General features: G+C 42.2%; 1 protein-coding gene across 1 annotated transcript in view; it reads right to left on the bottom strand.

The window, feature by feature from the left end:
- Window positions 1-123: 123 nt before the first annotated feature.
- LOC124644223 (1-phosphatidylinositol 4,5-bisphosphate phosphodiesterase epsilon-1-like) overlaps window positions 124-12,622 on the bottom strand; it is a 94,365-nt gene continuing 81,866 nt past the window's right edge. Inside the window, 15 exon segments of the mRNA XM_047183474.1 lie at window positions 124-243; window positions 722-824; window positions 1,333-1,432; window positions 2,034-2,160; window positions 2,634-2,807; window positions 3,324-3,471; window positions 3,896-4,110; window positions 4,547-4,754; window positions 5,297-5,421; window positions 5,915-6,134; window positions 6,655-6,846; window positions 8,782-8,951; window positions 9,361-9,489; window positions 9,990-10,180; window positions 10,896-11,041. Of these exon segments, the coding sequence (XP_047039430.1) occupies window positions 124-243; window positions 722-824; window positions 1,333-1,432; window positions 2,034-2,160; window positions 2,634-2,807; window positions 3,324-3,471; window positions 3,896-4,110; window positions 4,547-4,754; window positions 5,297-5,421; window positions 5,915-6,134; window positions 6,655-6,846; window positions 8,782-8,951; window positions 9,361-9,489; window positions 9,990-10,180; window positions 10,896-11,041 (2,368 nt within the window).

Genomic DNA, 12,622 nt, shown 5'->3' with positions numbered 1-12,622 from the left:
AGTTATTTGTGCCAAAAATTTAGATATTTGAGGGAATTTCTTTGCGCTGTTAGAAGAGACCGAGAGAGAGAGGGATGGCCTTCAAAAACCCAACTAGTCAGTTAGACAGCTGACCTGCCACACTCAGGAGCGCCATGCCCTGAGCTTCCGTAAGGAGAGTCTCTTGAAGCGCGCCACCTGCGCCGCCAGCGCCTCCGCGCCCGCCGACACGCCCGCGCCGCCCGACTCGCCTTCCGAGTGCACCTGCAAGACAGAACAATGCGAGCTTAGCGGTGATTTAAATAAATAAATATGGGTAAGGAATGTGAGTTAAATATATTGTTTGAAAAATGATTTTGCTGTAGGAAAGCTGCACTCTTCCCAAGTAATAGTTATATTTTATCCCGATACGGGCAGTAGTTTTCGTAGCGAGACTCCATCGGTGTGTAGTACTATGATGCACACAACTGTTTGCTACTCGATCAAGCAAACAGTTACACAGTGCGTGCGAACATTTCTGAAATATGTACGAAACTGTAAAATTTGAGCGGGAATACATGCTTGCGATCAGTGGACTCGTATCAATACTTACTCATTTCGAACATATGTGTGCAAACAATTTTGGTAGTCAGTATGTCGACATTAGGCCAATAATTAGGCGAGGAGAAAGGTAACTCAATTTCAAAGTATAAATACAGTGAAAGTGGAGTTTTCTTTTAAGAAATTCATCACCAAAACCTACCTCTCTCGTACTGGTTCGCTTCTGCATGTAGCTCCTCATATCTTTGTCTGAATGTCCCTTAGCTCGTCCGATACCTTTGCCGAGAGGGGCTGTTGACACTCGCCTGAAAGAATACCATATAAAATGAAGTGTATTATTTTAACAAGCTTTAAATTATTAGATGTGATTAGTAACACACCGTTGTCCTTCCGTCCGTAAAGGTTAAAGGTTGGTCTTTCATACAATATAATCTGACGAAGAGGTCAGAAAGTTGGATAGAAGAATTCTTCAGATTCTAGTGAGTTTAGTAGACCAAAATAAAAAAAATAAAAAGTTTATTTCAAAACCATTGGGTGGGACATGGTCTGCACGGCAGCCCGCGAGCATGACAGCGGGGCCCAGTAGGCCAAGGTCTCTCGGGGCTGCGGGTTGTTCGAAAGAGATACCGCGGCTCTGGTACATAAAAGGCCTACGACGGAACACGACGGTTTTTAGTCAGTAAGAGTCTGACACTCCCTCACCGCTGGTAACCCACAGCGGGAGGGGTCATTTGATGATTTTTGACGTCGTTAAAAAAAAAGCCCGTCAGCATGACAAGTCAGTAATAATGTTATGTAACGTATATTAGTCACCTGCAATGTGTAGGGTCACTGTAAGCCGTTTGCACAGGAGCCTTGCCCTCAGATATTGTGTCAGCTGCACCAAATCCTCCGAGTGGAAATCCCGTGGTACCTGTCAATAATATTATCTATACTAATAAAGCTGGGGAGTTTTTTGTCCATTAGCTTGAACGCGCTATCGCGCTTTCGCGCTGGGTTGAGGAGGTCAGATAGGCAGTCGCTTCTTGTAAAGCACTGGTACTCAGCTGAATCCGGTTAGACTGGAAGCCGACCCCAACATGATTGGGAAAAAGGCTCGGAGGATGATGAGCTTGAACGCTCTAATGTCCGATGCTGGCCCGATTTCAAAAAATATTCCAGTATTAGATAGCCCCGTTATTGAGTGCGGTTATTGTCGGCTATTTTTTGTGAGTGTGCATAAGTACCTAGTATCCCCTCGGATTGCGGGTGAAACCTTTAGTAGAACTTAGTCGGTATATAAATGGAATATTAGCCACATAACCACAGGATCCTTGATTAACCCAACCTACATCTTTGACAGTCGTTAGTAGCCAGAAAATCTGACAACCAGTCTTGTTACATATAACCTGGTAACTGGATTGAGGGTTGAGGAGATCAGATAGGCAGTGGTTCCGTGTGGCATGCTCAGCTGCATTAGTTTAGACTGGAGACAAACTCCAACATAATAGGGAAAAGGCTAGGCAGATGATTACCTGCAATAGCCCCTCTTGTCATGCTGAGTCCTCTCTGTATCCTGGCTATTGCAGCTCTGTGACGCGGCAGTGGTGCAGTACTGCCTTTTTCTTGCAGGACAAACCGGCCTAATGTCTTCCAGCCTGCCTGAAATATGTAGGAGAACATATTAACTGCCGAATTGTTATGAATGTGTGTCAAGGGATGAATACTTTAATGATATTTTACATAGTGTTTCAACATTTAATTTCCAGGTTTCTATAAAAGTTGCAACTATTGCAAGTGGTTTTTGTGAAAAGAAATAAATAAAGTGGGTTAAAGCGCCATCCCTCTTTCGACTTAAAGTTTGCAGCACTTGTTCGGATTTTATGCGCACATTCTGAGCAACAAAAAAAGACCGGCAGTTGTCTATTATTTGCTGCTCGATCTGCTGGGAAAAATCGCAAGTGTGAAAGCCGTTTTGCAAAACAGTCTTCTAATCTCTACTAACTTAGAATCAAATACGTACTAGTTTTCTCACACAGTGGAAGGCGACTTCAAAGAATATTATTATAGAGTTTGGCATGCAAGCATGGCTAGCAACTCAAAGATTTGTTATAAATAAGAAACTTTATCCTCACCTGTGCAGCATAAACCACTTCATCATCAGCCAGCGCCCTCTGCTGCGGCCCAGTCCCTGCCCTGCCGCCCCACTCTAACTCCTCGACTAACACGAACCGCTTCGGGTCGTCATGGCAACGCGCTTTTGTTAGCGCTTGGTAGACTACGTAGGAGGCTGATGCTGTTAGGGGTACCTGGAACAAGGTGGGGTGACTCTTTGAGATTGAATTTTGGAATTAAAAGGAATTGGAGAAGTTTTGACTACGCAATCTATGCATACGGACAATTACAAAAAATAACGATGCAAATATGCATCTTAATTCGAAATGCCTTTTCTAGTTGTGATCAGTTAATGCACATAATCTCATGCTTTGACATTTTTTAACACAGGACCAAAAAAATCATCTTCAGGGTATAGGTTCGTGGTAGGAAAAATCTTAAGTTATGTATTTCAATTTTTAACCAGTCCTTAGACAGTTGTTCTTCATACAAATAGAACCAAATCTGATGTTCTCAACTAACTTAACTTCTGAAAGGCATAGCTCTTTCAAGGCTTACCTTTGCTGTCCTACCAACTGATGTATCTTATGAAATGAGACAAAGATATCGCTCTCTCTTAATTACACTCTGGTCAGTAGTAGTTCTAGTCTTCTTTGTAGAACCCTCTTGATGTTTTAGAAGGCTTAAAGGACCAGGTTTTGGCCGCCTACCTTGAGTATAGCGTATGGTATCTCATGCGACACGTTGTGCACGCACACGAGGAAGCTGTCGGGGGGCTTGCGAGGCTCCTCCTCCTGAGTGCTCGACTCCTCGTCAGAGGGCACTGACTTGTCTCTGTTGCGGTCTGATGATGCTGATCTGGTGGATGAAGAACAATGATAAATAGTAAAGAAGATTTAAAAAAAGGCCACTTCCATTTTCAGAAATTCATTTCTTAGTTCATCATTTGATTATGAACGAGTTACGGTAAGCAAAAGCTAAGAAGACGTTACAGCTAAGTGTTGACGTTGCCTGAATCAGTCCGTCAATTACGGGGTTCTTGCAGATTCGGACAACATCAAGAATTCTTTTAGCTCTTTCATTCGTCCGGCTCTTGTTCATTCGTCCGGCCTTTGTTATTATTAAATAGTCGTTTTCAAATTGAAAGTGGTCAAAAAGAATACTGAATTTGAACAAAATACAGACTTTATAAACATCCTTACCTCAGACGATTCTTTGATTATTTATGATTTCTATTCCTTAACTGAAGGACAAAATACATTAATAGGTATATAGCTCTTACCTGATACTAGTAAGCCAAGCCCTACTACTCGGATCATCGCCGACCCTCTTCAGCAGCAGCCTCGCCCCAGGTCTCGCAGACGCAGCTCTCAGGACCCTCTCATGAGGAGCTAACACTCGCTGCGTGGGAGCCCGGGACGGTACCTCTTCCACCATGACGTAGCTGCCTCGGGCTGAACGACATACCCCGGCTTTTGTTAGGCATTGGGCTATGGCCTGGGGATGAGAAAATTAGATGTGTTTTGGGAGTATTCATAGTAAAGCAGGTGTGTGGAAATCTGTAGTAATATTTTAATCCTGAAGAGTTTGTTTGCTTGAACGCGTTAAACTTAGGAATTATGGGTTATATCCAAAAAATATATTCATTAATAGGGAAAGCCATCGAGCGAACGAACTTACCAAAAAGCGTCGCGTCGCCGTGTCTTCACAGACAGCAAGAAATTATCAGAATTGCTAGTAGAACCTTAGCATTAACTTTAAACGTTGTAGAGGTATATATACTACTTTTTATCAACATTTACCGACTACGTTTGGTAGGGTGGATTCCAGTATATCTGGATGCACCTGAACACCAGTGCTTTACAAGCAGCGACTGCCATTCTGACCTCCTCAAGCCAGTTACATATAACTTCTTCAAGATATGTATTCTCACCTCATTAGCCGTAGTATCCTGCGTGACCTTCAGAATAGAGTACGCCTCGTGCCTCGCCACAGCATACACGACGAGGAAGTGAATCTTCCTCCGCTCGTGAGGCGAGGCGGGCTCCAGGTCTCCTCTGCAGGTCTCGCCTGCTAACTCCTCGGAGCAGCGGGAGAAGATGAGGAGGGATGCCATGTTGAGAGGCTGGTTTGTTGGGGATCTGGTGATTTAAATTGATGTGTAAAAGTGTGGGGCTTAGTGACAATTAAAAAAAAAATATTATGTGAAAGTAAACGCAAGGGGCTAGGTTTTTGCTTTAGCCTTTGATATGTTTAAGTTTGGGATAATAGACTTGATGTGCGCAAGTTTTTCTTGAGTCTTTCTATGGGTTAGCTTTTGTCGAATTGAAGTGTGAATTTACAGTATCGGTATGTCTATAACATAGTGAAGTAGGAACAAAAAATACTGAGCTTTTTTCGGTATAGCACTACAAGAGCACTCTTTCATAAAGGACTGGTTTCATCTTTGGAATTTCCCATGAAGTTTTTCTGAATCGTTCTTCTATGTACACCAAAACAGTCTATTTATGCAATACTCCTACCAAAAGTCAAATTATGCATTTTTCATCTTCGATCGTCGATGGCCATCTAGTTTACATTTTAGAGGCCTAGTATTTTGGCCTCCATTATCAGTGTAGGTCTTTCACTTTTTCTTTTTAATTGTACATACATTATTGAAAGTACAAATTAAGTTAGCACTTACCTCAGTCTAACATGTCTATACCCAGGCCTCAGACACTGGAGTGGTATGACTCGCTGTGAGAGCATGTAGTTGGTGTCAGCATCGAATATGTCGAACCGCAGGAACGCTAGCTCCGGGAAGTTTATCTGGAAGCAATTTAATAATACATAGTATGTTTCTTTTACTGATATAAATTACCCTATCTAAGGTTAGAAATCTGTCAGTTAATTTATAAACTGTAAAAGTATAGATAGCTTAAGAACCTACTGTTTTGCCATGAGGCATATTTGCTTTGCTGATCGCTAAACCATTATTCATTTACTACATTGCTACTTATCCAACCATTATTGAGTTGTTCAAGACCGTGAGTGGTTGTTGGCGCTCACTGGAGGAGGCCTACGTTCAGCAGTTGGCGGCAAAAGGCTGATATAATGACAATTTTACCTAACCATTTTCAATGCCAGATGTAAGTGGTATCACTTACCGGATAAAACGATTTAAACGAAACCTCACCAAGCTATCCTCAGATCTTATTGCCGTCCACTGCTGAACGTAGTTCTTCCCCAATAAGTGCAAATCACTCCGGTCTAGCTTGTGGTAGGTACAGGCCATACAAAAAAAAGGAAAAAAATCTCTCACCTTAAAATTAAAAGTCTCATTCCATATCGGGTTCAGAGCGTTCTTCCTAGCGACCTTAGTCCTGATCTTCTTACAATCCGCCGGGACCCCTAATATCTCCACTTCGACGAACGCATTGTAGAAGGAGTATACGTTTTCGGCGACATATTGTCCGGATATTACTGCTAGGGTTAAGTGAGATGCGTGTATGCCGTCGAACTCTCTGTCCATTGGATTGAATCTGTGGAAAAAGAACAAGTTTAGGATTTTTAGGAAGTTGTAAAGCGTTTGATAGAAATTTTTGAACCATCTTTGAAGGATACGTATTTTTTTAAGCGCTTGTTTTTGTTTTTCATAAAGAATTATGTTGCCCACATATTTTAAGACATACGTTTGATTGATCATATTTAAGGACCTGTTTAGAACAATTCCTCAATCCCTCTATTTAGTAAGCCACTACAAGCCTTACCACTAAAGTAGGATTTACTTATTTCCCTAAAATCATTCTAATTTTTGTATGCACTTTACAAAATACTTCTTCGTCTCTCAAGTTGCCCTTCGAGTTTAAGTACTGAAGTTTTGCTTTTGAATAATTTCTCAAAAATAGGTTTCTTAGCTTGGGCTCGCTTAGCCTTCCTTAGGTTTTCTTACACAGACTCTTTTGGAGCAATCCCGAAAACCTTTGTGTCAACTTGGGCCAAGACTGATTTAATAAACTCTAATCCAAACAAAGGGATATCAAAGACCCAACACCAACTCACCTCCTATAAGCAATATGCCCCGGATCCCACATAACGCTCGGCTTCCTCACATATCCAGCAGACCCGTTGCTCTCATACATCGCAGCGTTGACGGCCATCGCGGCGTCTTCTGTTTGATAGTTGAGCGCGACCAGTTGCACGCCACATGACCAGAATGTTACAGGGTCGAAGTTTGATGAGTCTATTCTTAGGCTGGAAAGGAAAGAAATCAGAGTTTGCTTTTAAGTATGCAGACCTAATTACTTGTCTAAGTTTTTTGCAGATTTTTTGAAAAGGTAGGATTTGTGAAAGACGTTATTATGAGAGGAAAATTCTTTGTGAGGTGTGCCTTTGATTAATCACGTAGCTAAGACCTAAAAGGTCAGATGTTTTTTTATACAGAATAGGAATAAATAATGTCTGGACACATTTTCACACACAGTCGGTTAGCCCCATGGTAAGTTATTAATTAACTTGTGTTATGGGTGCTTACACAACTGATAAACTACATATAGCTACATATATACATATTGATAAATACATATTGTAACACCCAGACCACGGCCAACAAACATGCTCATCACACACATGTCGACCGAACCGGGAATCGAACCCGGGACCTCAGGTTCGGCAGTCCGGCATGGTGACCATTGCGCCATCGAGGTCGTCGAGGAATGGGTGTTAATCACCAAGCTTGCTTAAGGGGGATTGGCGATTTCAGATTTTATTTCGTCCAGTTTTTCTTCACTTTAACCCAGTCACTGGTGTTTATGATAAACTTAGAAAGAAGAAAAATTTTCAAAGTTACATCGGTACTTACCTGGCCCTGAATCAAACACGCAGCTTATTCTTATAAAGCTGGTGCTTTGACCACTACTAAGATACTACGTATAGGAACCGCCTTGCCAAATAAAGGGCACTTACCCGGTGGCAATGAGGGTCACAGAAATTTGCAGATCCCCTTGCCAATAGCCTCAACACAGCCACCAGTGTCTTGAGAATGCTGATAGGAACCGCCTAGCCAAATAAAGATCACTCACCCGGCGGGATAAGTCCTAACAAGCTGTGTCTCAGTATGAGCTATTAGAACCATGGGATACCTCCTGAAGATCTCCAACTCCTCAAGCTGATAGGAACCGCCAAGCCAAATAAAGAGCACTCACCCGGCGGGATAAGTCCTAACGAGCTGAGTCTCCGTATGAGCTATGAGGGCCATGGGGTGCTTTCTGCAGATCTTCTTGCCGATGGCCTCGTTGACGGATGAGCAGCGGTAGCATGGGTGATGGATGAGGGTCGAGGCTGCTGGGCTATTTGGGGTGTTTTCTGCAGATCTTCAACTCCTCACTCTGATAGGAAACGGCTAGCCAAATAAAGATCACTCACCCGGCGGGATAAGTCCTAACGAGCTGTGTCTCCGTATGAGCTATGGAGGCCATGGGGTGCTTCCTCCATATCTTCAACTTCGAATTCTGGAAGGAACCGCCTAGCCAAATAAAGACCACTCACCCGGCGGGATAAGTCCTAACGAGCTGGGTCTCCGTATGTGCTATGAGGGCCATGGGGTGCTTTCTGCAGATCTTCTTGCCGATAGCCTCGTTGACGGAGGAGCAGCGATAGCATGGATGATGGACGAGGGACGAGGCTGTTGGGCTATTGGGAGTGTTTTCTGCAGATCTTTAACTCCTCACGCTGATAGGAACCGCCTAGCCAAATAAAGATCACTCACCCGGCGGGATAAGTCTTAACGAGAGTCTATGGAATACTTTCTGCAGACCTTGTTGCTAGGAACCGCCTAGCCAAATAAAGAGCACTCACCCGGCGAGATAAGTGTTAGCGAGAGGCTATGGAATACTTTCTGCAGACCTTGTTATTTGGAAACGACTAGCCAAATGAAGAGAACTCACCCGGCGGGATAAGTCCTAACGAGCTGTGTCTCAGTATGTACTATGAGGGCCATGGGGTGCTTTCTGCAGATCTTCAACTCCTCATGATGATAGGAACCGCCTAGCCAAATAAAGAACTCACCCGGCGGGATAAGTCCTAACAAGCTGTGTCTCCGTATGAGCTATGAGGGCCATGGGGTGCTTCCTCCATATCTTCAACTTCGAATTCTGGAAGGAACCGCCTAGCCAAATAAAGAGCACTCACCCGGCGGGATAAGTCCTAACGAGCTGGGTCTCCGTATGTGCTATGAGAGCCATGGGGTGCTTTCTGCAGATCTTCTTGCCGATGGCCTCGTTGACGGAGGAGCAGCGGTAGCATGGATGGTGCACGGCAGGCGCGTTGAGGCAGCGGGGGCGGGGCTGTTGGGCTATTTGCTGTAAAATGTGGTTATGTTTAGTTTAAGCAGACTGGGGTACAATAGTTACGACGTAAGTAAAAGGCATATCTAGAAGACATTTTTGTCGAGTCTACGTAGAACTATTTCAAGCATAAGCATTAAATGGATTTTTGCTTACTCTCAATCATAGCTTTCGTGATGACTGATGGAATATTGATGACTAAATCAATCGCTGGAGGAAGTTAGTACATAGTGTATATGATATGTGGATGTAAGACGCATTAAAAACTGCAAATGTTAAATCTACAATGGAAAAATGTACATAATTACGTTGTGACTTGTGACGTAGCTCTAAATAAAATACTTTTCGGCGCAATATGTATTTCTCTTCCATTCCTCTTTGTCAGACGTCCTGCTAAGAGTCTTCACAGAAATAATACTCTTACCGTGGTAGTACTATCACTGCTTTCAGAAGACTCGAAGCTGCTGCCAGGAGGGGCTTCTTTAGGTACTGTACTCGGCTGCTTCATCGAGCTGCGAGGTGACAGAGGGTTCAGGCCGCGGAATTTTATCGCCTGTAAAATAAAGTTATCATCAAGGTAAATCCGGAAGGATGGACGTCTTAGGCGTTATAGTTGCCTATTGCTTATCTCTTCGTCTGCACTTATATTAGATACCTGAATAGAAAGTTCATTTATTTATTTGAACGTACTGTCTTTGGAGCTTTTTTTGCTTGAACCCACAAATTGTAGGACTACTGGGCCGATTTGAAAAAATGTTTCAGTTTCAGGTAGTCTTTTTATCGAGGTAGGCTTCACGAAATAACCGCCGGTAAAAGCTATTTACCGACAGTTTCTCCCGTATACCATGTTTGCTGTGTTTCCAATCTTCAGTCAGAAGTTCCAAGTTATAATGATAGGTACGGTTTGTAACCGGCACAGGTAACTGATTTCAAGAGGTCAGATAGGCAGTCGCTCCTTGCAAAACACTGGTACTGAGCTGCATCCAACTAGACTGGAAGCCGACCCCAACATAGTTGGGAAAAGGCTCGGGAGATGATTGATTGACCAATTACCTGTACATATGTAACCATATCGCTAAGTTCTCTAGCAATTTGGTTGCTCCGTTTCCTAGTAGGCGCGTGTTTGACACTGCCAGAAGTCGTTTCGGCATCTCCCTCACTCCTTCTGAAGCTCTGGTAGAGTGACAGAGAGGTCCGACCGCATTTATCTTCCATGGAGTTTAGGATTTTGTGTAGTTCTTTTTCTGAAAGAAAGCATATAGGTAGATTTTATTGCATAATTGTTCATAAATATTTCTTCTGATCTACTCGCTCTAGCAACTCCCTTATAAACTCTCCTATGTATTCTCTCTTTATCTATACTCCATAAACTACCCGTGGGTAATACCAGTATATGTATGTGTCAACCCTTGTATTCTCCCACATGTATTTTCCTTATGTGATTCCTTTATGTTTTACTTATGTGCTCCTGATTTACTCACTGTGTACATCCTCTATGTACTCCCTTATATGCTGCCCCTACGTTCTTCTAATCTACCTGAAGTAAATGTATAAGATAATGTGATTTTGATCAGAGATAGGGTAGTCGCTCCTTCCAAAACACTGGTACTCAGCTGCATCCGGTTAGACTGGAAGCCGACCCCAACATAGTTGGGAAAAAGGCTCGGGAGAAGAAGAAGAAGTCTCACCATCGAGTTCCTCATCACCTTCATCATAGTCTTCATCAGAGAAGTATTCAGTCAGCGAGCTGCCGGCCGACTGGTTGGACATGATGGAGCTGGTTCTGTTGCTCTTTATTATTTGGACAAGGTCCTAACTCCTAAACACCTCCTTAGCTTTATACACCCCTGTCTCTCCATCCAATTTCTTATCATCTTCATCATAGTCCTGTTGCTGTTTATTATTTGGACAAGGTCCTAACTCCTAAGCGTCTCCTAACCTAATAGAACCGTGTCTCACCATCGAGTTCCTCATCATCTTCATCGTAGTCTTCGTCGGAGAAGTATTCAGTGAGCGAGCTGCCGGCCGACTGGTTGGACATGATGGAGCTTGTTCTGTTGCTCTGCTCTGGTAACGAGGTGCTGGTGTGACGGATGCCGTTCGACCTGAGGAGTGAAGATACAAAGAGTTGCTGAAGGTTTTAGATGATGATGAATGAAAATTAAAGTTGACCACGCAGTTGTCAACATAAATATTTTAATGTTATTATATTAAGATAATATACGTGTAATATACAAGCTGTTGATTTGCATCCGTGCCATATTCAAGGACGTAATTATGCTAATGATTCTCGACCCAAATCAACAAAAAAATTGGTACGTAATTTTTTTTTTTTTCCGGAATTCCATCAATGTCATCTAGCCGTATTTAAACTTGGCGCGTGTGTTACTGGCCTTAAAACCGTGCTGCGCCCTCACACAAACGCAAACACAAAGCATACGCAACGATTATTCATAAAGGAGATGGCCAAATTTTCGTAGTAAAAAAACCCAGAATCGACAGCAACGAAATGGGTACCAATGGGTTCATTATGATAGACCTTTGATGGTGCCAAAAAATCCAGTTTGTAATCCATGGGGTATAGGAGCTATATCATATTTTCACAAAAATATTGAATTGTTGTTGAATTTATGTTGATTTTAAAGATTATTTGCATAAAAGACCATAAAACATGGACCATAAAAAACACTAACGTTATACATGCGAAGAGTAACATCACCATAGTTACAGAGTTTGCCTGGTAATCAAAACGTCTTGAGTTTGAGTTTTGACCCCCACCCATTGCACTATTGACATGAACCACTCCAGATACCTACGACTAAGTACCGGCCTTACCTACTTGAAGAGGTTTCCCTGTTATGTGTAAACTTCTGAACTGGCAAAGGTTAATTAAAAAAAAATTTAAAAAAAAATGTTTTTTTTTTTTTTAGCTTTTATTCACATTAGTGAAAAGTTCTCGTCGACGCGAATAATATAAGCCCAAACACGAGGTAATATTTACCATTGCCGAGTTCCCTTGACCTTCTCTCTTCTCCATCATCAGGTCAGCTCTAAACCATCACTCGTGTATAGTGCTATAATAACAGACATATGTACACCTGAGTGTAAAGTTTTTACCCTATGCGCAACTTTTAATGAACTGCAAACAGAAAAGTTAAGCTTTTTATGTACTAAAATCTTCTTGGAAAAAACCTTGTAAAAAGAGAACCCCATGGTTTTTAGATGATATGAAATACTTTTTGTAATCTACACATTATACTGAATCCAACCATACATACGAAGTTTCTGTCGACTCTGGGTTTTTTTTGGCCATCTCCTTTCATTCATAAAATTGGATTACTTCTGAAATACTACGACATTACAATGACAAAAAAGCAGTGCATATTAGTTATTTCCCATCTACTGTGATTCCAATCGATTATTTACGTATTTTATATCCTCCTCCTGACGTATGGCACAAATGCAAATCAACACCTTGTATAAGTGGGCTTTTTCAACCTTATTGAAGGAGGTCTTTGCGGTCGAAATAAAAATCTAAGTGGGTGTTCTTGACAATATATTAACTAGCTTCCTTCCACTTCTTCTCGCAAAGTAGCCTGTATGTGTTTCCCAATTTTCATCGAAATCCAACAGTCGTTTCTCTGCGTTTAAAAAGCGTTACACTGTTACACACTTTCGCGAATGTG

This window comes from Helicoverpa zea, chromosome 29, assembly GCF_022581195.2.
Source record: "Helicoverpa zea isolate HzStark_Cry1AcR chromosome 29, ilHelZeax1.1, whole genome shotgun sequence".
In the NCBI taxonomy this organism is placed as follows: Eukaryota; Metazoa; Arthropoda; class Insecta; order Lepidoptera; family Noctuidae; genus Helicoverpa; species Helicoverpa zea.
The sequence above is the reverse complement of the archived record's forward strand: the minus strand, read 5'-3'. Positions and strand labels throughout refer to the sequence as shown.